We start from the raw sequence: 26,614 nt of genomic DNA on the forward strand, positions 1-26,614 counted from the left end.
CATCTAGCATAATGTATAAATGTAGGAACATGGATTTTCACCATGCGCTCCACCGGCACCTTAGTTGAAAAGAAATTCAACAGGTCCTCTTGTTGGTGAAATACACAGCGTTCCTCTAGGGGTATTAGGATTTCTCGGAGCAGACATTGTAACAGAAAGTTGCAGAGATTCTTCTGTGTTTTAACTACAACTTCTTAACCATTATTTAAGCACTGAGACGCACGACTCTCTCCTTAATTCGTTAACATAAACACATTTGTAAGCATTCTGGTCAGCAAAAACACCGGAAATCACACGTCTCTCTCACACACAGACAGACAACTGCCAAGAAAGATCACACATTCAGACAAACAGTGTTACAGAGGGCCTAAATGTACACGACTTGACTATCAGCCAGCGGGGACATGGGATGTCAAAGCATAGACAAAATCGTATGTATTTAGCGACAGTTGTGTCGCTAAATTTTGGAACCATTTTCCAAATGTTGTTTATAGTTGAAACAAAACGCACGATTCTTTTAAACAGCACTTTTAAACGTTTTACCTCCTAAAGGTTTATGTTTAGAATGTATGTAAAAACATTTTTTACATTTCTTTGGCCATATCGATGTTTTATCTGTTTCAGGGGTTTAATTTCAGTAAATGTTTATTCAAAGTCACGCCGTTCTCCCAAACACGTAATCGACAGTTGTTTTCATTTATTTCACAAGCAAACATTCTGCTCATATATATTCACATTCAGCCATCATGCTTTTCTAACAATGTAGTTACACAAAATGAAATCCCGCACATAGTAACACACGTATACCCAATATTAACCATCTGATACTCTTTTTCTTACGTCAGACGCATTTCACCTAAACCATCCTTAAGATTCAAAATAAAACAATAACACAAAAAGGAATTTCAGAAAACAAACATTCTCTTATACAACAAAAAGGTACACATTTGTGTGTGATTAATTCAGGGAGAAACATGTTTCACAACAGTCTCATTAACATAAGCACGTTTGTCGGGGGGTGCACAGTGGCTTAGTGGTTAGCACGTTCGCCTCACACCTCCAGGGTCCGGGGTTTGATTCCCGCCGGGTTTGCATGAGTGGTAGGCTGATTGGCGTGTCTAAAGTGTCTGTAGTGAATGTGTGAATGTGTATGTGATTGTGCCCTGCGATGGACTGGCACCCTGTCCAGGGTGTACCGATTGTGCCCGATGCTCCCTGGGATAGGCTCCAGGTTTCCCCGTGACCCTGAAGAAGGAGTAAGCGGTAGAAGAAGGATGGATGGATATTTCTTGGACAATACACAAAACCCCCTTCCCCAGGAAAGGAAGGTACATACAGGTGCGAAAATGACCCACTGATACAGTCTGTAGGGTTAAACCCCACCCCTGGTCATAAATTAGGTGTACCTACAGACCTATTGGTCAGGGGAACACAAAGGGTCATAAATCAGCACACTACTTTGATTGACAGTTTGACAGAAAGTGTATGAAATAACTACTATGGTATAAATGTAAACATAACATGCTATGACTTCGTCTTCAGCAGATTCGCTCGTATCTAATATGGTGCCTTATAGAGCCATTTCTAAAAGGTAAGAACCTTATTCAGCAGGTCCCATATGTACTAGAAAGATCCATGGTCTCTTACTTTTGCTTATTGTTCATAAAATTACACCGAGAATAGATGTTACTTCAGAGAGCTGAATCCAGCCTCACACAGTGTTTTACATGACAGAATCATGAACTCAATCTGTCAATCATGAACACTGTGCTGAACTTAAAACTAACTGCAACGGTACCCCCCCCCCCCCCCCCAACCCCCCAAACATTACAGAAGCTTGTGCAGTTTTCTCCTGTTCCTGAGTATCAAACCAACCACCACTACATTATTTGCATCAGACTTGTGATACACTATCATGTGGATGAACCTGCATAATTTAGTTTTTTTTATTATTTTGTTTTTTATTATATTGTTTCCCAATAGCAATAATTTAATATGACAGCTCGGTTAGATAGGTTTCTTCTACCAACCAAAGCATATTTGATTTTCTTTCTTCATTTTTTCGCACTTTCTAATCATAAATGCCCGTGTGAGACAATAGAATACAATGTAGAATATATATTATAGAAGAGAAGACACTATTTCATGCATTCAATGTATATTTTATTGGATTTTGGTTACTTCCATTGTGTTCACTTTCTAGTGAATAACTTCTTTAATCCATGGAAGAAAGTAGGAGATCTTCATATAAACCACTGGATGCGTGAGGCTTAAGCAGTCATCACGCTTCCCAAAGGCAGCTATTCCCTGTGGTACATTTCCACAGATAAGAGGACTCCCTGAATCACCCTGCAGACGAGAACAAGACAGTAAAATGACACTAATGATTTGTCTGAGTAGGATCGCAAACATCTTTAAACCAAGTGCTGTTCAATTTTCAAATCCCATTAATCAGAAGAATTTTGAATTATTATTATTTTTTTAATAAACATATAATGTAAGTGATACTGTATGAGGAACTAACATACGTGTTGGATGTTCCACAACATTAAATGTAACAACAAATGGATAAAATAATTTTTCATTCTTTAAGAATGAAAAAAATGGAACTGTTGGCAAATTTCTGCGGTATAAGTGAAATAAAACCACACCGGGTGTGCTGTAACTGGAAAATAATCAACCTGGAGGTTGTAATCACACCACTCTGTCATTAATTATTTTCCTTACAGAGTCTAACAGCGCAGCACATAATAATTCATTCCTTACTTGTACATAATTTATGTTTGGAGATTAATTGTCCTTTCTAAATACTACACTGCATTACCTTACAAAAAGCTTTTTTCCCATCAGACACAGTGCAGATCATGCTGTCTGTGTCAAAATAGTTCTGCCAAAGTTTCTTGCACTGAGAGTTATTCTGCAGTTGGAGTTTGACCTCTCGTAGGACGCTCGATCCGGCGCTGTTCTGTGCTGTCATTCCCCAGCCAGCTATTGAACATTCCTGATGGTCTGGAAGGTTCTCGTTCTTCTCAGGAAGAGCGATCACCTTCACATACTTGTTCAGCTTGGCAACACTCAATAGCTGTAACGGAATAGTTGAGGTAATGTTTGAGGTGAGAGCTGGCTTGCATGGAATGACCAAAAACAAACATCGTGAAAGTAGAAAGAAGTACCTTCAGTAGCATGATATCATTTGGATTGTCATGCTGCTTGTAACAGGGATGCAGGATATATTTCTGTACTTGGATTCTCTGCTGCTGGGACTCCTTTTGATTGATGTTGTGAGCTCCGAGTAAGACTTCCAGCTTGTCCTTTCCAGAGTGATCAATGTTGCTAGCGTCACACACAAAGCACTTAATCAGATTTTACTATATTTATTTACTATATTATGTGACTACACACTGACAATGCTAGCACCGTCTTTATACATGTAGAAAAGCACAAATACATACTCAACACAGTGGGCTGCGGTGAGCACATAATCTTTTCTGATAAGAAAACCACCACACATGTGTGCTTTTTTAAACTGAACAGACGCCATGTAGGGTCGGGAGTGTCGATCCACTTCATTTCCTCCAATAATACCACTCTTCATTCCCCCTGAGAAAAGAAACAATATGGTTATAGAGCGATACTTATAACATTTTAAATAGGACACAATGTTGAGAACGTTGTAATGTTTCAATCAGTGAAATATTTCATTATAAACCAAGAAAAAGCAACAATTAGTTTTTAAATAGCATATATAGGTTTGAAATAGAGAATACAGTATATATTACCACACAAGGAGAGGACAGAAAGTACGAGGAGAGCGCTGCTGAAGAACATGTCTGTAGTACGCCACACTGACAGAACTGTGCAGCATGAGTCTACTTTTCTGTTATTTAAACAAACTTCCAATCAGAGCACCTCCCCTTTAAGGGCTTTGAGATCTGCTACACTTTTCTCCTCACACGGTGCACAGTGTATGCACAGTTCAGTTACTACTCACACTTAGGGGATCTTTAGGAGCGTTCCAGGTGGCAGAAATGACTGGAAATGGAAAGAAGTGATGAAGATATCTTTTGTTAGGAAAACAGTTGCAGATAATATTGAAATTTCGCTTTAGTTTTCCAAATATTGGGCCAAACTGAGGTTGGTTTCGTGAAATGTGTGCATGTTGAACGAGTTTGTAATCTTGTTTGTAAGCATGTTCTTTAATTAACCAGAGTTTTTGTAAAATCTTGATCTCACACTGCTACCTGGTTTTTGGAATTTTGGATTTACCCGTGTGTTGTTTACGGTTGCGGCGATGGCCTCGGGACTGCGATTACCGCATGCAGTTTTACACTCGGGTCTCCTTTAGTGAACAGTGGACTAGTTCAACAAACAGACTTCATATAAACACCATAATGAACTTTCTTTGACTCTCACACTATCCGTCGTGACCCAGATGAGGACGGGTTCCCTTCTGAGTCCGGTTCCTCTCAAGGTTTCTTCCTCGTATCATCACAGGGAGTTTTTCCTCACCACCGTCACCACCGTCTCGCCCAATAGGGATAAATAACATAAATATATGTTTCTGTAAAGCTGCTTTGAGACAACGTCCGTTGTTAAAAGCGCTACACGAATAAAAATGAATTGAATTGTTCTTTGCTGATTTCTTGACTATTCGCCTGTCCCTGATTATGTCTTTTGCTTCACGTTTTGGATCTGTTTGCCAGCACGACAGCTTCTTTTAACAGTGTCTTCATGTCTGAAGGCTTTAAGACGGGGGGAATCAGTCTGCTAGGTGACTCAATAATGGTAAAATGAATTCATTTCCGAAAGTATACGAGGGAAGAAAATAAGTTCAAAGCAGTATAAATTCATAGCCAATGATATCGCTGATGATGTGACGTGTCGTTCTGATGTCTCAGATGATAAAGAAGTGATACTTCAGCAGAGACCTGAGTCAGGTGAGGGTGTGTTCTGTTTCTTTGTGTGATATTGTGAATCTGTAACCTGTACAGCAGCCTGCAGTTACATGTGCAGGACGTTAATCTGAACAGATTCGTCAGCTTGATCACCACAAAACTGTACTGTTTTGTTTCGCCTATAAGAGATTCCTGCTAAAAAATATCGAAAGAAAGAAATACAAAAAGCTGCCTGTCACATTTTATTGTGATGTCTATTTCATTTCTTGCGATCTAAGAAATTTCTCATCCTGTCCTGTTCTTGTTTGTTGACGTCTAGCTTGACAGACAGGAAGTACTTCAACTTCAAGTGCTTTCACTACACCCGAGTGTGTGAAAACACCACAGAGACTTGTGGTTTAAGTCCTACGTGATGATCAAACTCGCCGTCTCTAGATCTGTGATCAAGAGGTACGTTCAAGAGGACGTTTGTGAAGTAACACCACTAAACTGACCAGTATAAGACATCTTATGTTTCCATTACTGCGATATTGTGAGAATAAAATGATAGAATAAGACTCAGTTGAGGTGTCCTTAAATATTTTCCACATGCACCTGTGATCTTCTCCCTGGTGGATGTGTAAAATGTGACAAATGCATGAGCTTGTGTTGCCTCATTTTACTTTTACAGCTTACTTCATTCATTCATAATGAATTCACAAACACCCAGGTACCTATTTCTTTATTCACCCTTTAAATGCCACACAACACACTTTATTGTCACGTAATGGAGGTGATAGAGGTTAGGACACATGCGAGTGCAGGTAAGTGCTTTAATGAAGATTATAATATCCAGAGGGCAAGGTAGAAGACATAAACAAAGACAGGCAGTAGTCAGGCGATCAGGTAAACAGGCTCGAGCAGGTGAGGTAGAAATCAACACCGAAGGCAAAGCAGAATCAGAACCAGAAGAGACAAAAACAATGGACTGGCTTGGTACGATACAGAAACTATGGCGACTGGACGTGTTACTTCACGAAGACCTTGTGCGTAAGCAGTCTCTTAAGTAGTGTGTTGATTGGGGACAGGTGTGTGTGATTAGTCCTCGGGAGACAGTGACGTGTCTGTGTGTTCCATTAAGCGTTGTATTCGTTGGCCATGTTTGTAGTTCGTGGGACGTTCTTGGAATTGCAGTCACTAGTTTGCTGTGACATTTCTTTCATTTCTTAAAGAAAATACTTCCTCTGCATCTGTCAGCTAATGCTAATCACTGATTTAGCTTCCATGAAAAATGCTTATTATTATTATAGTTCTTTGTAATGTATGCCGTTTTAGACTGCAAATCTGTTTATTTTCTGTATTAGCAGACTTGTGTGTAACGTTTACGTGAATTAGCTGAATAAATAAAATGTGTCTCACAAATTTAGCATTCAGAATTGCAGCGTTATTACCTCATTTCCTCGTCACTTTCCGAATAAATCTGACAGGAAATTGATTGGGTAAGAGAGCCGACTGAGTCGTGGAACAACATTTCACCTTTATAAACACTGTTAGAACCTTGTACAGCAGCTGGTCAGTCTTTCCTTTACACAACACAACAGACTTTAAACTTGCATCACACATCCACACACACCCACACAAAACAGGTATTTTTAGGGTCTTGTGATAAAGCGTACGCGCGCCACTGGAAACTTATCTATTCATTTGACCAGCTTTACTAATTCAGGTCAGTTACTGACAGCACTGATGTGGGAGTGAGGAGGTGATCGAGGTATGGTGTGTATCCCCTGTGCGATTGGAAACTCGACGTGATGTTTTTTTGAAACGCAAAGTGCATCAGGTCAAAGAAGCTGGACGCCTACCATCGCTTTAAGCGATGACCTTCCACTGAAAGGTTTCTCCCTGGCTTTGTGTGTGTTAACGCATGCACTACACTGAGGGTCTGTGTACTCAAGGGTTTTTTATTTATAAGGTTTCAACAATCGGACACAAGACTGACCACACACGCTAGAAAATGAACCCGTCTCTGATAGGAAAACACTCTGTAAGGCTGTACCTACAGGGACAAAGTATAGAAACCTTGTGGGCGCTTAGATTTAAGCTAAACTCAATGATGATATACTCAGTAGTCTTATTGAACATCCTGTGTTTCTGGATTATTATTATTATTTAAAAAAAAAAAAAATTCTTAAAGCTGGGTAGATAATTCTGTGTTTATTGCACAAGATTATTATAATAATTTTTTATACACTGGTCTGATGTCACTCCGATGTCTCAGGGTATAGAGAAGAGCTGTTTCTGCAGAGAGTCGAGTCCAGTCTTCATTTACACACGCAGTGTTTCACTCTGTACAGAGTCATGACCTCAATCTGTGGCTTTTTAGCTTTTTATACAACTATAAAAATAACTCATAGCTCTTGCTTGTATGTTTCGTCCCATTTTATTCATTTATTTTTTGACCTGACACATTTTCTTTCTGCGTGACTGAGTGTGTACAAACATCACAAAGGCATGTGGGTTTTTTTTTTTTTCTTTTTCCTGTTCCCGACTATCAAACCCACCACTACACTACGTCTTAGCATCAGATTTGAAATTGCACAGTTTAGTTTTGCATCATTTTATTCACGTTCAAACCTTTCTGTATAGCAATAATTTATTGCGACGTCTAAGATATTTGCTTTTCTGTTTTACTTCATAACATAAAAGGCTGATGTGAGAGGTGTACACTACGTGACACGTGGTATTTAATGCGTGACTGAGATGTAGTAACGTGCATAAATGAAGACTTGTGGCTTTTTTTGTGTCTTCAAACCAACTACCACTAAGTTGCTGCATCAGACCTGTGGTACACTATAGTGTGTGTGAGACTGCACAGTTATGTATTTTTTATTTTGGTTTAAACCTGCTGGAGTTTCGTTTTTTACTTTATAACATACATGCCTGTGTGATATTTATACGATAGAAGAAAAGACACAGATTTCATATATGCAATGTATATTTTATTGGATTTTGGTTACTTCTGTTGTTTTCACTTTCTAGTGTATAACTTGTTTAATCCATGGAAGAAAGTAGGAGATCTTCATATACACCCCTGGATACGTGGGGTTTAAGCAGTCATGAGGGTAGGTATATGCAGCTATTCCTTGTGGTTCATTACCACAGATAAGAGGACTCCCCGAATCACCCTGCAGAGAGAACACGAGAGTAAAATGACACTAATGATTATTTGTGCTTTAACACTAGGATGCTCTAAAAAGCAGAGTTTGATCGTAAATGACTTTATACCACAGCATTGTTGAATACTCATATCGAAACTTGTTAATTTTCTAAAACAGCACAGCTCTGATAGTCGTGCCAACTGCCCTGAAGACAAATCACCTCAAGGTTTATTTTAATGCACTCGTGCCAGTACTTTATTATTTCAGTACTAACAGCTAATTCACAAGGACACATAATATAAGATCAATAATGAACAGATTTTTCAGGACTGTTTATAGCTGTTATAAAGTGAGTAATAAGTTGAAATGCAATCGTTGGCAAATCGCTAAGAGGAATAAAATACCTCGGGTTGACTTCGAGGTCATAATGACGCCACATCATGCTACTCTGTCACTGATTATTTTCCTTTAACAGCACAGCATATCATTTATTCCTTACTTGTACATAATTTTTGTTTGGGGATCGATCGTATTTATCGAATACTAAATTGCATTACCTGACAAAAAGCTTTTTTCCCATCAGACACAGTGCAGATCATGTTGTCTGTGTCAAAATAGTTCTGCCAAAATTTCTTGCACTGAGAGTTATTCTCCAGTTTGAGTTTGACCTCTCGTAGAACACTCGACTCGGCGCTGTTCTGTGCTGTCTTTCCCCAGCCAGCTATTGAACATTCCTGACGGGCTGGAAGGTTCTCGTCCTTCTTCGGAAGAGCGATCACCTTCACAAACTTGTTCTCTTTAGCTTTGGACTTCAGCTGAAACAGATTAGTTGAGGTAATGTTTGAGGTGAGAGCTGGTTTGCACTAAATGACCAGAAGCAAACATTGTGAAAGTAGAAAGAAGTACCTTCAGTAGCATGATATCATTTGGACGTTCGCCCCGCTCGTAACAGGGATGCAGGATGTATTTCTGTACTTGGATTCTCTGCTGCTGGGACTCCTTTCGACTGATGTTGTGAGCTCCGAGTAAGACTTCCAGCTTGTCCTTTCCAGAGTGATCAATGTTGCTAGCGTCACACACAAAGCACTTAATCAGATTTTACTATATTTATTTACTATATTATGTGACTACACACTGACAATGCTAGCACCGTCTTTATACATGTAGAAAAGCACAAATACATACTCAACACAGTGGGCTGCGGTGAGCACATAATCTTTTCTGATAAGAAAACCACCACACATGTGTGCTTTTTTAAACTGAACAGACGCCATGTAGGGTCGGGAGTGTCGATCCACTTCATTTCCTCCAATAATACCACTCTTCATTCCCCCTGAGAAAAGAAACATGGTTTTAAACCATTAAAAAGCAACAATTCTTTTTTTAAATTGTATATATATATATGAAATGTAGAAATCTGTAATACAGTATACATTACCACACAAGGAGAGGACAGAAAGTACGAGGAGAGCGCTGCTGAAGAACATGTCTGTAGTACGCCACACTGACAGAACTGTGCAGCATGAGTCTTCTTTTCTGTTACACGTTCAATCAGAGACCCTCCCCTTAAAGTACGCTAGGTGCTGATATCTCCCCCACTTTTCACACTACATGCACAGTTGCCATGCACACACAGGGATCTTTAAGCGGTTTGAGGTTTGACGTTGCAGAACTGACTTGAAATGAAACCAGAGGTGAGAGGAAACAATTGATAAAGACAGTTCCAGATCATTTTCAAATTTAGCTCGAAGCTATTCTTTTCTTTTTAAATTTATTTCTGTTATTTTACTGCTAGGACTATATTATACAGTCGAATCCAGAACTACGGGCACCTTTCAAAATACTGGACCAAACTGGTACGTTTACAACAAATAGTACACCAAATTATTTTAATTATCCATGGAACTTAAATAGTTAATTCTCAGCAGAGAATCTTTTTAAAGTATGGTATATTAGTCATCATAGTAATGATAGTATTCTCTTAAAATGTGTAGCAAAATTATCGGCACCCCTTAAGAACACTGCAAATTATTATTATTTTTTAAATACATTAAAAAAAATAATAATAATTTTTAAGTAACACCACTAAACAAACCACATAAATTAAGTCTCTTGAACCGTTTCTTTTGGCGGGAGATTGTGAAATAAGACTATATTTAGGTGTGTTTCCATATTTTAGACGTCCACCCATGATCTTCTCAGTTAATTGTTTGGGTGAATGTATACATTTTATAAGGTGTCTAGATAGAGATAAAGAAATTGTATTTTCTCTATTTTTATTCTTTGTAATTTGTGCGCTTTTATAAATGTGCATATTTGTTATGTGAACAAACTGGTATTCGTGTATACAGTATAATGTTTACATCGGTTAGAGGAATAAATCAATTTCCTTCATTAATTTGGCAGCGATTTAACAAGATTAGGAAGGAAATCTACGCAAATGAAAGCTGTAAAATGTGTAGAATCATAAAAGTTATGAATAAGTAAAGGATACGACATGATGAGACATGCTGTTATAGAAATATAATCACTGACAGGGTGCTGTGATTTGTTACAACCCTGTATTGATTATTTTCCTATAATAACACGGCCTAACATCTTTTATTCCTCTTATACCACAGACAATTTACAGCAATGACATGTTTTATTTACTCATATAACATATAAAATAAAAATATAAAATATTCACCATATCAGCACTGCAATGTTGTTCTTTGTTAAATAGGGAAGTTATAAATGTCTGCAAGCAGATTTCTGAGAAGGCAGGTTGTGAAAAACCCTCGAGTGACTGCAAAAGACCTGCAGCAAGACTTGGTGTAACAGGCACTGAGGTTTCAGTGAGCACTGTAAGGTGAGTACTAAACCCAGAAGGTTTCCATGCCAGAACTCCAAGACGTTCACCACTACTGACGCAAAAGCACAAGTCGCTCAAAATCATATAAATAATCCACAGAAGTTTTGGGATTCTGTTCTGTGGAGCGATGAAACAAAACTGGAACTTTTCGGCACGATGGATCGGCGGTACGTCTGGAGGAAGAAGAATGAAGAAAGAACACTCTGTCCACAGTCGAGCATGGTGGAGGCTCGGTGATGCTCTGCGGCTGCTTTGCATCCTCTGGCACTGGAAACGTGCAGCATGTGGAAGGTGAGATGGAGTCACTGAAGTATCAGGAAATCCTAGGATAAGACCTCATGCCGTCTGTGAGGAAGCTGAAGCTTGGGCGTCATCGGACCTTCCAACACGACACTGATGGGCAGCTGTGGCTCAGGTGGTATAGCGGGTTGTCCACTAAATGGAGGCCATTGCTCATGAGGAATGGTCTAAGATTCCTCAGGAACGCTGCAGAAGCTCTGCATCTCGTTTGCAGCAGGTCATAACAGCAAAAGGAGCTCTAATATGTACTAAAGATGCTCGCCATGAAGGGGGTGAATAATTTTGAGACTGGAGAAATCATTATAAGTTGCATTTTCAGTTGAAATTGGGGAAACCACCTGAAGCATTCATCATGTTGAACTATTTCAATCACTTTTGTGTGATTTGTTCATCTCAAACAGCTGAAAGTCTGTACGTTTTGACAATAAACCTGATTTGCACTGGGGGTTGAATCATTTTGATTGCAACTGTAATAGCAAAGTCAACTTTATTGTCATTCCCTCTCATCACAGACGTGTTGTTTGGGGCACAAAATATAGTTTCTCCAGGACACAGTGCTCCATTTAACACGAATCAGCAGCAGAGAAAAGCGCAAGCAATCAGACAATAGACTATACACAGCACCATACTGTAGACTGTACAACCATTAAGCACAGGACAGTAGAATCTAGATAGTAGACAACATAGCAGCATAGTCCTTAGTGGACAGTGGCATAGTCCTTAGTGAATTTTACATTGTCAGAAGTGCAGACAATGTGTACAGGTTAAAGTGTCTGTGCATATAAAGTGAGTGAAGTGTAAAGTGGCAGGGTGCGGTAGGTAGTGCAAGAAACGGTTCAGAATTCTGGAAGACTCGGCCCAGATGCTCTGTAGCCTGCATCCAGATGGGAGGGGTGACTAAATCTAGAAGGGGATGTTCATATGGGTTTGATGGTCCGACGTCCCCAAACCTTACAGCATGCAGTTTTGCAGAGGCGCTATAGTGTAATCTCTTAAAAAAGATTCTGACTGACCACTACATTCATGTCACAGACACTAAGCAAGCTATATTAATTATTAGGGATTAATTTGATTAGTATCAGCATTTACCATCCTTAAAATCTGTGAGGAAGGACCTTCAAGTGGTAAAAACTAAATTAAATACATTCTGGATCTGAGAGGAAAACGTCACCAGTAATTTGACTGGCCTCATAATAAGGACGCACCAGATCTTATCCAGTGGATGGAATCGTATGAACAGGCTTTTGGCCAGGTAAAAGCAGTTTTGTGTGCGCCATGCTGTTGCATTCACCTGACTTCTCTCTTCCGTTCTTTCTTCAGACTGACATGGTTAAGGCAACTTTGTCTGAGATGGTGGAGGGGGAGGAGCGTCCACTGCTTTACGTCACCCAGTAGCGCACAGCAAGAGAGAGAATGTATAATATAAAGGAGAAAAAGTGCTTGGTCATCAGGTAGATGGTCCTCACCCTCTGATATTACTTATTGAGATGCCCCTTTACCATCCGTCCCAATAAACATCTGCTCCTATGTCTCCATCCCCTGAAGGATGCCAATGAGCAGATCGCTTGGGTATCTATCCTTACAACCACTACCACCCAGGGTTGCAAATAGAATTAGTAGGTAGCAAAAGTGCTAGCTTAAAATCGAAGTGTCACCAAATTCCTCCTGTGTCCCGAGTCCTCCTTTCGACCCCCATACAAGGGTCAGTGGAATGCTGTGAACTTGTTTGCTAGTTTAACAAAATTTGCTAGCTAAACGTGTGCAGTGAGAACATGACCTAGCTATCTAGCATTTAGCTATCTAGTTTCTGGATGTAGAGTTTCGGTCAGTTTTGTAGGTTAGTCAAAGCAATATAAATTAGGCATGTTTGCTAACTAGCAAGTTAACCCTGTTCCGTTCGTAGTGCAGAAGTCAACTTCACATAAATAGTTAGCTATGTGTCTTCTGTGGGCTTGGAAAGGTGTCAGTAGATTCAATAGTGTTCGGGACTCAGATACAGTCTCAGTGTTTAAGTCTAGGCTTAAAACGTATTTGTTTACTCAAGCCTACCCTGACTAGATTCTGTTCTACTACTTCGCAGTCATAATTATCTTTTTTCTCCCTCTCTCCTTTCGCCGAGCCCCACACGAATTTATGGAGATACTAGAGATCCAGATCCTTTCTGCCTCTGGATGGAGCTCAAATCTTCTTTAATTCCAGACTGCTGGGACTACGGCTGCTCCTAACGCCATACAGACTTCATATAAATCCATAATTAACTTTTTCACACTATCTGTTGTGACCCAGATGAGGATGGGTTCCCTTCTGAGTCGGGTTCCTCTCAAGGTTTCTTCCTCTTAAAACATCTTAGGGAGTTTTTCCTTGCCACCGTCGCCACTCAGTGGCTTGCTCAGTTGGGATAAATTCGCACCTTTAATATCTATATACCGTGTTGATATTTCTGTAAAGCTGCTTTGAGACAATGTCTATTGTAAAAAGCGCTATACAAATACAATTGAATTGAATTGAATTGAATTGAATAGTATGTGGTTTAGCACGATGCGACCCAGTAGCACGATGCGACGTTTTCGAAAACAAATTCTGTCTTGCTGTTAGAAATCACTACAGCCTCCAACAATGTTTTTGCAGCCGGGAGACGTAACTGACGTCAGAGTGATGTGACTACAAAAGAATTGACCAAATTTATGAACAGGTGACGCTTGTGATGCAGTGTTCAACTCTGAATAGAATCATGAACACAGAGCTGATTGGCTTTTTTATACTGTAGTTGCAAATCGAATCGCAACTACAAGAAGAACTCACAGTTCATGCTTATGCTTTTCCACCCAAATTTTGTGACGTGACCCATTTTTACTTTATAACATACATGCCCGTGTGATATTTATACGATAGAAGAAAAGACACAGATTTCATACATGCAAGGTATATTTTATTGGATTTTGGTTACTTCCATTGTGTTCACTTTCTAGCCTATAATGTCTTTAATCCATGGAAGAAAGTAGGAGATCTTCATATATACCTCCGGATACTTGCGGTTTAAGCAGTTTTCCCGAAAGGTATATGCAGCCATTCCTTGTGGTTCATTTCCACAGATAAGAGGACTCCCCGAATCACCCTGCAGAGAGAACAAGACAATACAAATACACAAATGATACTCTAGGGTGCTATAAAAAGCCACGTGAATAAAAAAGTGCGATGCATTGCTGATTAATAAATGACAAATTTTATATGTTGACAAATTACATAAGAGGAATAAAACATCTGGGGATATGCCATTATAATAAAATAATCCGCTTTGATTCGTGACTTTGAGATCATAATGACACCACATCAAACCAACCCTTATACTGATTCTTTTCCTTTAGCGGAACACCCTTTCATGTTTTATTCCTTAGTTACAATGTACAACTATTGATTTGGATTATATTGATTGTTTTTACTGAATGCTATGCCACATTACCTGACAAAAAGCTTTTTTCCCATCAGACACAGTGCAGATCATGCTATCAGTGTAAAATTTGTCATCCCAAATCGCTAAGAGGAATAAAATATCTTGGGTTGACTTCGAGGTCATAATGACGCCACATCATGCTACTCTGTCACTGATTATTTTCCTTTAACAGCACAGCATATCATTTATTCCTTACTTGTACATAATTTTTGTTTGGGGATCGATTGTATTTATCGAATATTAAATTGCATTACCTGACAAAAAGCTTTTTTCCCATCAGACACAGTGCAGATCATGCTCTTTGTGTCAAAATACTTTTCCCAAATTTTTCTGCACTCAAAGTTAAACTGTACTTTGAGTTTGACCTCTTGTAGGACACTCGACTCGGCGCTGTTCTGTTTGGTCTTTCCCCAGCCAGCTATTGAACATTCCTGACGGGCTGGAAGGTTCTTGTCCTTCTTCGGAAGACCGATCACCTTCACAGACTTGTTCTCTTTAGCTTTGGACTTCAACTGAAACAGATTAGTTGAGGTAGTGTTTGAGGTGAGAGCTGGTTTGCACTAAATGACCAGAAGCAAACATTGTGAAAGTAGAAAGAAGTACCTTCAGTAGCATGATATCATTTGGACGTTCGCCCCGCTCGTAACAGGGATGCAGGATGTATTTCTGTACTTGGATTCTCTGCTGCTGGGACTCCTTTTGATTGATGTTGTGAGCTCCGAGTAAGACTTCCAGCTTGTCCTTTCCAGAGTGATCAATGTTGCTAGCGTCACACACAAAGCACTTAATCAGATTTTACTATATTTATTTACTATATTATGTGACTACACACTGACAATGCTAGCACCGTCTTTATACATGTAGAAAAGCACAAAGACATACTCAACACAGTGGGCTGCGGTGAGCACATAATCATCTCTGATAAGAAAACCACCACACTCGTGTTTTTTGTTAATCTGAACAGACGCCATGTAGGGTCGGGAGTGTGGTTTCACTTCATTTCCTCCAATAATACCACTCTTCATTCCCCCTGAGAAAAGAAACATGGTTTTAAACCATTAAAAAGCAACAATTCTTTTTTTTAAATTGTATATATGTATATGAAATATAGAAATTTCTAATACAGTATACATTACCATAATACAGTATACAAATACATATAAAATATATGTTATATATAATATATTTAAATATAACATGTTTCTGTATGTATATACATAGATAAATAAATAAAAAATGACTGAAAACGTTACCGCACAAAGGGAGGACAGAAAGTACAAGGAGAGAGATACTGAAGAACATGTCTACTGTACACCAAACTACATGACTTCTGTTACATTTCAACAAACTTTCAATCAGAGCCCCTCCCCTGTAGGAGAGGTGACCGAAATGACTCAATATGAAACCAGAGGTGAGTGCAAACAATTGGTGAGAAAAAAAAAAAGGGCAGAAGAAGAAGAACAAAAAAAGAGTTCCAGATCAAATAAAACTTTAGCTTGAAGCCTTTTATTTGTTTCTGTGCATCGATTACAGAGTTAACTGGCACTCTTTGAATTACTGGCACTCTTTAAAATATTGGGACAAACTGATATGCTTGCGATAAATATTCAACACAATCATTCAAATGATCAACACGATACATTTCTTTCAATGAAAAACTTATTCTTAAAAGGACGTCATTTTAATTATGGTATTATTTTCTGCAAAAAATTAAATAAATAAAGATCCACAAAATTATTGACACCCCTAAAGAATATTTTAAATGAATGGGGACAATTTGTCTTGCAATAAAAAACAAAACAAACAAACAAACAAAAAAAATCAATAAAAATAAAAAAAAACAGGACACATGAGCATCATCAGCTCTGTACAGGGTGGAGGTACACCACACTGAGGAGGGCCCTCCCCTTTTTCTCTTGGGTGGATGGGGTCAGAGTTAAAGTATACTGTCTCACCACAACCTATAATATGTCTCTTTATATTTGCAGCACTGGTCTGTAAAGACACCTGGAAAGGTGGTGGTGTGATTAGTGTATATTAATAAAGGGTGACACTGAGGGAGGGAAAGAAAACCCAAAGCACAGTGTTTCATAATTGCATGGTTTAGATGTTTCTCATGGTTGCCAAAATTTAATATCAGCTATTCAGATTGCCACCTCCATAAAAAACATGCTACTTAAAAGAATTGGAAGAAATTTCAAAAACACATCCGAAATGTAGCACGTAAATGTTCTCAGTTGGAATTGTCTCTGGTCAGAGGTCCAGAGACAATGGCCATTTTATCCCAAAATCTTGACCATTGACAGATCTTTCAAAAAGATAAGGACACCCTACATACATCCAACAACCTAGAAATGGCTGCAGGAACAAAATCGATATATCGTAATGAACATCACAGTCTCTAGAGTTGAAACCTGGGCAGTGGTGGGTCAGTGGTTAAAGGATCTGGGTTACTGATCAGAAAGGCAGGAGTTCAAGCCCCAGCACTGCCAAGCTACCACTATTGGGCCCTCGAGCAAGGCCCTTAACCCTCAATTACTCAGTTGTATAAATTAGATAAATGTAAGTCACTCTGGATAAGGGCGTCGGCCAAATGCTGTAAGTGTAATAAAACCTATTGAAAACATGTGGTCTGAATTGAAGATGGGCAAGCATACACAAACTGAATATTAATGAGTTTAAAATGTTATACATAAATGGAAGCTTAATCCAGTATTCCATAACAAGTGTCTCAATCATTCGTAGACATAACAGGAGGAGTCTATTTGACATTAAATTTATTCTAGCCAGGGTAGGCCAAATTTGGCCAAATATTAGCCGTGTGGTTGCCAATAATGCGGTTTGAAATCATTATTATGCATTAACAAAAAGGTTTAAAAACTAGACGTTTATTTTTGAAAAAAAAAAAAAGAAGAAGTTTGAAAGTGTATCTACTGTATATGTATACTGTATATACGCTGAAAAATCTGGCCACGAAAATTGATAAAATTACAAGGCAAAAATTTATCAAGGATGCTGCCAAGAGACCTATGGCAACATTAAAGCAGCTGCAGGAATATCTGTGAAGTACTGGCCACTCGCTGCAAGTGACCTCGTTATTGTTCACATGTCTGGGTTATGGGGTAGGGTGGCTAGCCAGAAGCCCTTCATCACAAGGTAAAAAAAAAAAAAACCTACAAACTTCAAGCCCCCTAATCAAGCCCCAAAACATGTGGCAAAATGTGTTATGGCCTGATGAGACCATAGCTCCATATACCAATATATTTTGGTACAAAACCTGTTAGACAACTAAAGATGACGAAAAATATCACCTTCCAGCACGTCAACGACCCAAAAGCACAAATCCAAGTCAACAAAGGAAAGATCAAAGGTTTGAAATGGCCCAGTCAGAGCGAATGCACCAAGGAACGGCTCAAGAAGAAGAAATGGAAGGTTATGGAACGGCCTAGTCGAAGCCCGGATTTGAATCTTCTTGAAATGTAGTGGGGGGATTTGAAAAGGGCAGAACATACAAGAAAACCCTCACACATCTTGCAGCTAAAATAACATTACATGGAAGAGCGGTAAAAATACCAGCAAGCCGACGTCAGAGACTGGTGGACGATAATGCAAAACACCTACAAGACGTTATTTCTGCTAAAGGAAGCAATACTAGCTCCTGAAGTAAAGGGTGTACTTACTTTTTCCACAGGCGCATCTCACATCTATTGAGATTTCTGTTGAATAAATGATTGAAAAAGCTCATATCTACTATAGCATCTTTATTAACAGACACTGTACAAAGATGTTTGCTTGTCCAAATATGTCAAAAACGCCAACAATTTCCACGGGGTGTACTTATTATTTAAAAACAGACGCTTGCTATAAATATATATCTTTATTTTAACAATGCACACATTTATATAAAAAGATATTTTTGCATATGCATCATTTTGACAGTAAAACAGATCATCAGGCTCCTCAGAACACTCAAACTCTCCGTAGAGTCTTTTTTTTTTTTAAGATCCAGAGAGAAGGTCTGTTCTGAGAGAGATCTCTGCAGATCTCTCATATCCCTCCATCCTCTGCTCTCAGGCAGTCCCGGGTTGTAAGCACCAGTATCATACAGGGTTTATATAAGCTTGTGATGTGCACTTAAAGATCTCCTTTTTTTGGAATGGTTGACTTTTTTCTGATCGGAGTCGGTGTCTCAGCTGCTTTCGTTCTTTTTAGACTTCAGAAAGGGCTGGTGAAGCACATCATACAGCCTTTTCGCCTATATAAAGCAGACAACAAGTGAGCCCAGAGGGTATTAAATGAAAAATGATTTGCGTAACTGCAAATTGTACACAAAATAATAAAAACCAACTCTACACACACACTGGAACGAACCTTTTGTGGCCCGAGTCCTGGGCACAGCACCAGCTCCTCCTTTGAAGCATTAATGATGCCCTCCAAAGACTACAGAGAGCATAATTCAACAGGAAAACACAAATAAGTCTTAAAATCATGTTCATTAGTTCACAGCATGCTCTAATGAAAGGCTTGAGAATGAAAAGCGATTTCTTACAGAGAATGTGGTCAGCAGTGTGATAGCGTCAGTTTTGTTGATGGACTTCACTGTGGTCAGACAATCAGTAACCTACCAAAACGAAAAAACACACGAGTTATCCAAGAGCAGTGTTTACGGAGATCATAGTGAGTGAGTGGTGCTGTTGGTGCACTCGGACCTTAGACAGGTAATCTTTCTCTACTTGCTCTTTAAGCAGATCTGCAGGCTTTTTCTCGTACGATTTATATGTCTCCAAGTAACGGCCAGCTTCCTCAGGGCTTTAGAAAAAACACACACACACACACACACACACACACACATTTATCACACTTTCAAATCCATATAATTATACTCAGGTGTTGAAGATCGAGTGTCAGTGATTAGAACCTGTTTAGGGAGTGCAGGTTGAACCGGTCTTATTTATACCCCTTTCATATCTAGTGTTCTGGCGAGGGATTTAAAAAGATCTCCAAATTATTTGAAATACATCGTTCCACTGTAGGGAAAATCATCTAGAAATGGTGCAGATTTCAAATGACTACCAATCTGTCCAGGACTGACCGCCCCAGCAAATTCAGCCCAAGATCAGACCGTCTGATACGAAAAGAAGTCTCCAAGAACCCCAAAATCTTATCACAGGATCTGCGAGTAAGTCTTGCAAGTGTTGGTGTGAAAGTGCATGCTTCTACAATCAGAAAGAGAGTGCACGAATTTGACCTGCATGAGAGGCGTGCCAGGAAAAAAGCCTTTGCTGTCTAAAAATAACATTACAGTAAGATTACAGTTTGCCACTGAGTATACAGTCAAAGACCAGGGCTTTTGGAATAATGTGCTCTGGACAGACGAATCAAACAGAGATAGAGTAGTTTGGACACAGTAAGAGCAGACATGTTTAGCGCAGACCAAAGACAGCTTTTCAGGAGAAGCACCTCATACCAACTGTGAAGCACGGTGGTGGAAATGTTACGGTTTGGGGTTACTTCGCTGCCTCAGGGGCTGGACAGCTTGCATTCATTGATTCAACTATGAATTCTGCATCACATCAAAGAGCGCTTGAAGATAATCTGAGGCCGTCTGTCTGAAAGTTGAAGTTGAACCGAAAGTGGACGTTTCAACAGGATAATGATCCTAAGCACACGAGAAAATCCACCAAGGAACGGCTCAGAAAGAAGAAACGGAGGGTTATGGAGCGGCCTAGTCGAAGCCCGGATTTGAATCCCATTGAAATGTTATGAGGGGACGTGAAACGTGCAGAACATGCAAGAAAACCCTCAAACACCTTACAACTGAAAGAATATTACATGGAAGAACGGTCACAAAACAAACTTTATTAATAGGCACTGTTTCAAAGATGATCAAATGTTTTCTCGTCTAAATATGTCAATAGCGACATTTTTTCTCACTGCTGCGAAAGTGCAAGACAAGTTGTTATATAAACCGGCCGTGCGCTGTATTTATCCGGTCATGGGTGTTAACACCGCAAATATGCAAATAAGAATGTTAACCGAGGGTTTAGGAATGTCCAGTATGAAACATCAGATTATGAGTACCCAGGATTAACTGTTAACCCTGGGTAAAATATGAGCAGTGTGAAACGTGAAACGCGGGATTCTGTTTACCCGGGATTTAGAATGATTATTTCAAGTGTGAAAAGCCCTTATAAGTACTAATATATAGTTTTCTGAGCTCACCTCCAGGCCAGGATAAGTGTGCAGTCAGCCATGATGCAGATTCGAGCAAGCTCCTTCAGTGTATGATGAGGATCTTTCTATTTAAACAGCAAAGAGAGCAAAATAATTTTAATAAAGCTTGCAACACCTCAGCACAGATGAAAAGTTTCCTAATGAATAGAATAAGCAGATCCCAAAGGGCATGCTGGGTTAGAGAGGGCTGGAAAACAGAAAAAGACACAGACGGCTCCAGTGCATGTGTGTATAACATAATACATGATTCTTAATCAGTTCCGTGTGTAATCAGATACTGGCTGTCTGCAATGCTCCTGTGCCGCCATCATCATCATCATCCTCACCATCATCATCATCAGAGCAGAGAAAAGCACTTACACCCTCTGTACATATGACAGATAATTAAGTTTTACATTTTTAAATGGCCAAACAGAAGTACAGAGATCCCGAACAGAGATCAGTGGAGCGAAGGGACGATGATGAGGCTCAGGTTTAATCGCTGTGCGTGACTTTCACCTCAGGTGATGAGACAGGGACTAATGTGGATGATAATCCTGATAATCCTACTGTCAACGTAATATTCTTTAACATTTAGCAGGAATGCTGTGTTCCCATAAGTTGATTAGGTTCTAAATGTGTAACTAGACTTTAAAAGCGCACCTATTATGGTTTTGAGACGTGCCTAATTTTGTTTTAAAGGTCTCATACGATGGATTTACGTGCATCCGAGGTCAAAATCACTTTAACGTGCTTATAATTTACACAGCAGCGTTACCTTTGTTTCCCCCCAGTGTCAAAAACGACTCCTTCAATGAATCGTCCTAAATGATTCGTTCTAAACTCCTCCTTTCAGAGCATCTGCTCTGATTGGTCAGATGTCCCAGTCTGTTGTGATTGGTCTACCGCTGTCGGCGTGTGTCGAAAAGGAAACGCCCACGACCGTAACGACTTTCAGCGAGCAGCCGATGAAGACCAGAGGCGGGGCTTTTTGTTACAAACCTACGTAGATTAGTACAGGAAGCAAAGTCTGGAATCACTAACGAGTCGATTCAGCTGTTCAGAATCGATTCCTTCTTTTGGGAGTCGATAACTCTTTGATTTTTGAAACTTTGCGTTGTGTCTTTTTACGTTCACAAACAGCTCTATAACACAGCGCATGAAAGGTAATATTTGAAAAACCATAATAGGTGCACTTTAAATCATTATCATCAACTGGTTGCTATGTCTGGTTTAGATACGTAGAAAAGACAAGCATATTTCAGTTCTAGAGTAAAGCTTTTTAAAAAAATATATATATATATATATTTGCACACGCATTGTAGAAATGTTTCTGCTTGAACGTGAATCCTCTGCGTATTGCCGTTAGTTGATATCGGGAGAGCATGCGCATACGATTGCACTGCACGAAGTCTCACCACATCGACTTGCACGAGCAGCACTCGGAGCGTGAATGTGTGGCCCAGATGCTTCAGCCGCTCATGGATGTAGTCTGGGTTCAAGGTATGGTAGCGCACACTGAAAACACACACAGAGATCCTGGCTGCAGTTTATCCAAGTCAGGTTTGTCATTTCAACCAAATGAATTTAGGTTTTAATAATACACTTAGTATATATATATATATATAGTATAACATATAATATGTAACATAGTATACATATAATGTTGCGCAACATGTTTGTGCTTGTAAATGTGGGCTTTCTTCTTGTTATTCATAACCCTATCCTTCAATTCTGACAAGTTTCTTTGCAAAAGCATGAAGGACGCATTGTGGTTTCACACCTCGCTCATACTGGAGCATTTCTGAACACACACACACACACACACACACACACACACACACACACACTACCTGAGAAAGAGTGCGCATGTTGTTCGACCCAAGACATAGTCAGGCACCACCTCTGCAAACTCCCATGGCACACTCCGGACAAACTTTAAAATAGGGTTTCCTCTCTGTACATAGAAGGGTACGAACACACACAAACAGAATGAATATGAAGTAAAACAGAACAGTTATAAATATTATCATAATATAACATTATCATTATAAATGTGCCACTAAACACACGTTACCGGTCAAAAGTTTGCGGACACCCGACTGAAATGTTTCTCATGATCTTGAAAAGCCTTTGATCTGAAGGTGTGCGATTAAACTTGTGAAATCGGCGTCGCAGACCAAAAATATAATCGCGCCGACGTCTTCGTTTCTTTCGTGAGAAAACGAACATTTTATTTACCAAAAAAAAAACCAACAACAACAAAAAAAAACGTTTATTTACACGGACGACTGGGGGAGAGATATTTTCCGAAAAGCAGCCGTAGGCGGGACCTCCTTTAATACTGTTTACAAAGCATTCTTGAGAGAAATTCCTCAAGAAATCGGGTGAGAAAACGCCAAGAACACGTTTCTGGAAATTCGCGGCGAAAAACGTGTCTACTTTGAAGATGCTAAAATACTCAATTATTTTTGATTGATTTATTTATTTACCACGACTTAATTCCCATAGTTCCATTTGTGTTATTCCAGAGTTTTGATGACTTTCATTATTCTAAAATGTGTCGAAAAATAATAATAAATAAATAAAATACAGAATGAATGTGTCTAAAACTTTGAGCGGTAGTGTGCGTGTGAAATGTGTTAAAGGTATTTCGAAAAAATGTTAAATATTTCTCAATATCTTAAAATCACAACTAGAACCTTGTAATCCCATAACTATGGGAAATAAGCTCTGTTTTAGACGGTAAGTAGTCGAGTCATACGCTAACCCCGCTGTTAAAGATATTTTGTAGGACAAAATGACACTCGCACTGTATGTGCACGGTGAGGTCTTACATTACCCATGCATAAGCATCTAATCCTCACTTACAGCAAGTTATTTTGAGAAGTATTACTGAATCCAGAAACATTTTCACTACATGATTCTGACAGATGAGGCATTCCTGTACCTGTCTTGGGCTGACGATAATGCTGTTCCCGGACCCAACCGCCAGTGGCAGAACAGTGCGTTCCTCCGTGCTTTGACCTTCGTCCATTTTCTGCCCTTGTCCCACATCCTCCTCCGGTCTTCCTGGAAGCGCCGAAGTCTCCGACCGTGCTATAGTTGGCTCTGGACTCCCTCTCTCCACTGTGCTAGTCCGAGTTTTCCCAGCGTCTGTGGAAGGTTTCGTGACCGATCCACATTCGAGAGAGATGTCAGATCTCGGTCCTGCAGCTCTAAGCACATCCTGAGGAAGATCTCCTGTTTGTGGTCCATCACCAGGTCTCTCTTTAGCTCTGCTTTTGCTCTGAACGATGAACTCGGCATAGGACAGCGGCTGGCCGGCGGTTCGAGGTGCACTGTGGGTAGTCGAGGTCTCTGCCTTGCCTAATCCGGAAGAAGGCTTGAAAAGAGAGGCCACCTGTGTGGGCACATTAGATGCGTTACAACACACTACATTACATTTCACACACGGACACTAGAGTCCGACCAACTCATCGGATTAATTATCACCAATAACTGATTGCGCTGTCATTATACAGTACGAGAGCGTCCTCTAGAGGCAAAAAACAACAAGCTATTACTGACAAATTGTGTTGTGTTATTTGAAGTGTTTTTTTTTTTCTCCTTTCAATTAATTTTGGGATGTCTCGGTTTAATTTGTTATTTTTTAGAACGCTACTTTTTGGTTCAATTTAGTTCAAAATGAAATCTTTTATTTCATTATTAATATTTATTAATAGTTAATCTATATTAATAGTTATACACACTACCGGTCAAAAGTTTAAACACACTCATTCTTTATTTATTCTCTCGACCCCCCCTGACATTTTAGAATAATAATAATAATAATAATGTCATCAAAACTCTGGACTAACACAAACGGAACGATGGGAATTATGTCGTGATAAAAAAATAAATAATAATAAAAATCCTAAATAAATCTAAATAATTGCGTATTTTAGCATCTTTGAAGTAGACGCGCTTTTCACCGAGAATTTCCCGGAATGTGTTCTTGGCGTTTTCTCACCCGATCTCTTGAGGAATTTCCCCGAGATGATGTCTAAACAGTATTAAAGGAGTTCACACCTACGCCGCACTCTTATCGGCTGCTTTTCGGAATATTTCGCTCGGAAAAAAACGATTATTTTGTAAATAAAATGTTCGTGTTCTAACGAAAGAAACGAAGACGTCGGCGCGATGATATTTTTGTCTCCGACACCGATTTCACACGTTTACTCACACACCTTCAGATCAAAAGGCTTTTAAGACCGTGAGAAACGTTTCAGTCAAACGTCTCTAAACTTCGGAAAGATTTCACGCGGAGGGATATGTTTTCATTCAGGATCAAATAAAAAAAAAAAAAAAAAACTATCAGTTGATTGATTGGTAAAATCCCATTTTAGACAGGAAACAGCAGTAGAGGTGACTCGAGGACCAACTGGGCCACCAACTTCCATACATAAACCAACCAAGTTACTCGATTCACAGTCTCCTGTGGATTACCTGCAAAAGATGCAACAACCAGAGGAACATTAATTAACTAACTAACTAACTAACTAACTAACCAATCTAAATGTGCATTTTCAGAGAGGAGGGTGCATTTTCTTCCCCACACAAGCAGTAGCAGGTAACCTCAAGTGTTACAATGTATAACTCTGAGCAGTAGTTTTTTACTTTCACTTTCACTTGCAGTGCACGAGCTTCTTCCAGTCCTCTGCAAACGGTGCTGTGCTGTGGCTGAGACTTTGTAATACTGTAAAATACTACCATCTATCTAAGGACCACAGTTAGCTAGCTAGCTAGCTAGCTAGCAAACAAGTGTAGTTAACATGCTTGTGTTGCTCTAGGTATAGTTATGAATTTGTAACCAAGTCAAGTTACACTCTACTAACCGGACTTCTGTCTCTGTTGAACGCAGAATCGTCGAGATTGATTTTAAATTTCTTGTTTTCCATTCCCAGCCCTCCAGCGCCAGGTCCTCAGTAAACAATACCGGGTGGAATCCAGCCCAGGCGGTGTGCCGACTGCAGAAACATCGATGGCTACAAACTGCACCGTTTGTATTCGACCAACAGAGGGCGCCAGAGCACTTCTGTTTTTAGTCCGGTGGTAGAGAAACATTGATAGGCGGAGTCACTGGACAGCACTTGTTGCAATCAACCAATAATATAACAGCTTGTCCTTGCCAATCACAATTTGTATCGGCCAATCATAAGTGTCCCAACTGTCGGTAGTAAGAAGGGACAAAATACTGATGTGATTAATAAACAATATTAAACTCTTGCTTAAAATTGTTTACATTTAATAAAAGATTATTATTAAAACGTTATAATTAAAGCTAAATAAAATGTGGAATTCATTTAGCAGAAGCAGTGTTGTATTGTGTTTGGTGATGTTATCGATGGGCGTATCAAAGGGCTCCTCTGGCATTTTGTAAAATAAAATAAAACAACCCTGGATTTGTCATTGATGCGTCTCTTTTTTTTTGGTTGTTTTTGAAAAAGACACAGAGAGCGTCGAGTGATGTGTGTTTGGGGGCGTGGTGGAGGAGGGAGGGGGACGGGGGATGTTGTCATATAACATTGATGGCTAGCTTCAGTGTTTAATGGCTGCGACACATGTTACATCACTCAAAGGTTTTACCTGCAGTTCGCCAAGGCGCGTCATGTGACGTCATCACAACACGCGTTCGGCCGAAGCTCCCTTCGGTTCACGTGCGTCGAACATGAGTACAGCTAAAAGGTCTGGTTTAATTCAATTCGATCCAACACTTTATTTG

At 39.5% G+C, this 26,614-nt stretch overlaps 4 protein-coding genes across 5 annotated transcripts; all 4 read right to left on the minus strand.

Annotated features, from left to right (window-relative positions):
• Positions 1-2,164: 2,164 nt before the first annotated feature.
• Positions 2,165-3,865, minus strand: LOC108267046 (granzyme B(G,H)). Its single transcript, XM_017470941.3, has 5 exons — positions 3,780-3,865; positions 3,453-3,600; positions 3,174-3,333; positions 2,825-3,082; positions 2,165-2,349 (listed from the first exon to the last, which is right to left on the minus strand). Exons 1-5 carry the CDS (start codon positions 3,826-3,828, stop codon positions 2,200-2,202), a joined length of 765 nt encoding a protein of 254 aa, XP_017326430.1. The 5' UTR covers positions 3,829-3,865; the 3' UTR covers positions 2,165-2,199.
• Positions 3,866-7,888: 4,023 nt separating this feature from the next.
• Positions 7,889-9,551, minus strand: LOC100304651 (granzyme-like III). The gene is given in 5 exon segments (NM_001200210.1): positions 7,889-8,059; positions 8,590-8,847; positions 8,939-9,098; positions 9,218-9,365; positions 9,471-9,551. Coding segments are annotated over 5 exon segments (765 nt in total). The 5' UTR covers positions 9,520-9,551; the 3' UTR covers positions 7,889-7,909.
• Positions 9,552-14,093: 4,542 nt separating this feature from the next.
• On the minus strand, positions 14,094-15,984 carry gzm3.3 (granzyme 3, tandem duplicate 3). Of its 2 annotated transcripts, XM_017470939.3 has the most exons (6): positions 15,891-15,984; positions 15,520-15,667; positions 15,241-15,400; positions 14,892-15,149; positions 14,647-14,720; positions 14,094-14,301 (listed from the first exon to the last, which is right to left on the minus strand). In XM_017470939.3, the coding sequence occupies exons 1-5, from the start codon at positions 15,937-15,939 to the stop codon at positions 14,685-14,687; spliced, it is 651 nt and encodes a 216-aa protein (XP_017326428.1). In that variant the 5' UTR covers positions 15,940-15,984; the 3' UTR covers positions 14,094-14,301; positions 14,647-14,684. The 2 variants fall into 2 exon arrangements, with proteins under 2 accessions (XP_017326428.1, XP_017326427.1); XM_017470938.3 differs by lacking the exon at positions 14,647-14,720.
• A 2,399-nt stretch (positions 15,985-18,383) lies between these two features.
• On the minus strand, positions 18,384-25,888 carry ercc1 (excision repair cross-complementation group 1). Its single transcript, XM_017469077.3, has 9 exons — positions 25,728-25,888; positions 23,801-24,253; positions 22,704-22,807; positions 22,269-22,368; positions 20,860-20,936; positions 19,347-19,446; positions 19,187-19,258; positions 19,009-19,077; positions 18,384-18,892 (listed from the first exon to the last, which is right to left on the minus strand). The coding sequence occupies exons 1-9, from the start codon at positions 25,788-25,790 to the stop codon at positions 18,827-18,829; spliced, it is 1,104 nt and encodes a 367-aa protein (XP_017324566.1). The 5' UTR covers positions 25,791-25,888; the 3' UTR covers positions 18,384-18,826.
• Positions 25,889-26,614: the final 726 nt, after the last annotated feature.

This window comes from Ictalurus punctatus, chromosome 6 (assembly GCF_001660625.3).
Source record: "Ictalurus punctatus breed USDA103 chromosome 6, Coco_2.0, whole genome shotgun sequence".
In the NCBI taxonomy this organism is placed as follows: domain Eukaryota; kingdom Metazoa; phylum Chordata; class Actinopteri; order Siluriformes; family Ictaluridae; genus Ictalurus; species Ictalurus punctatus.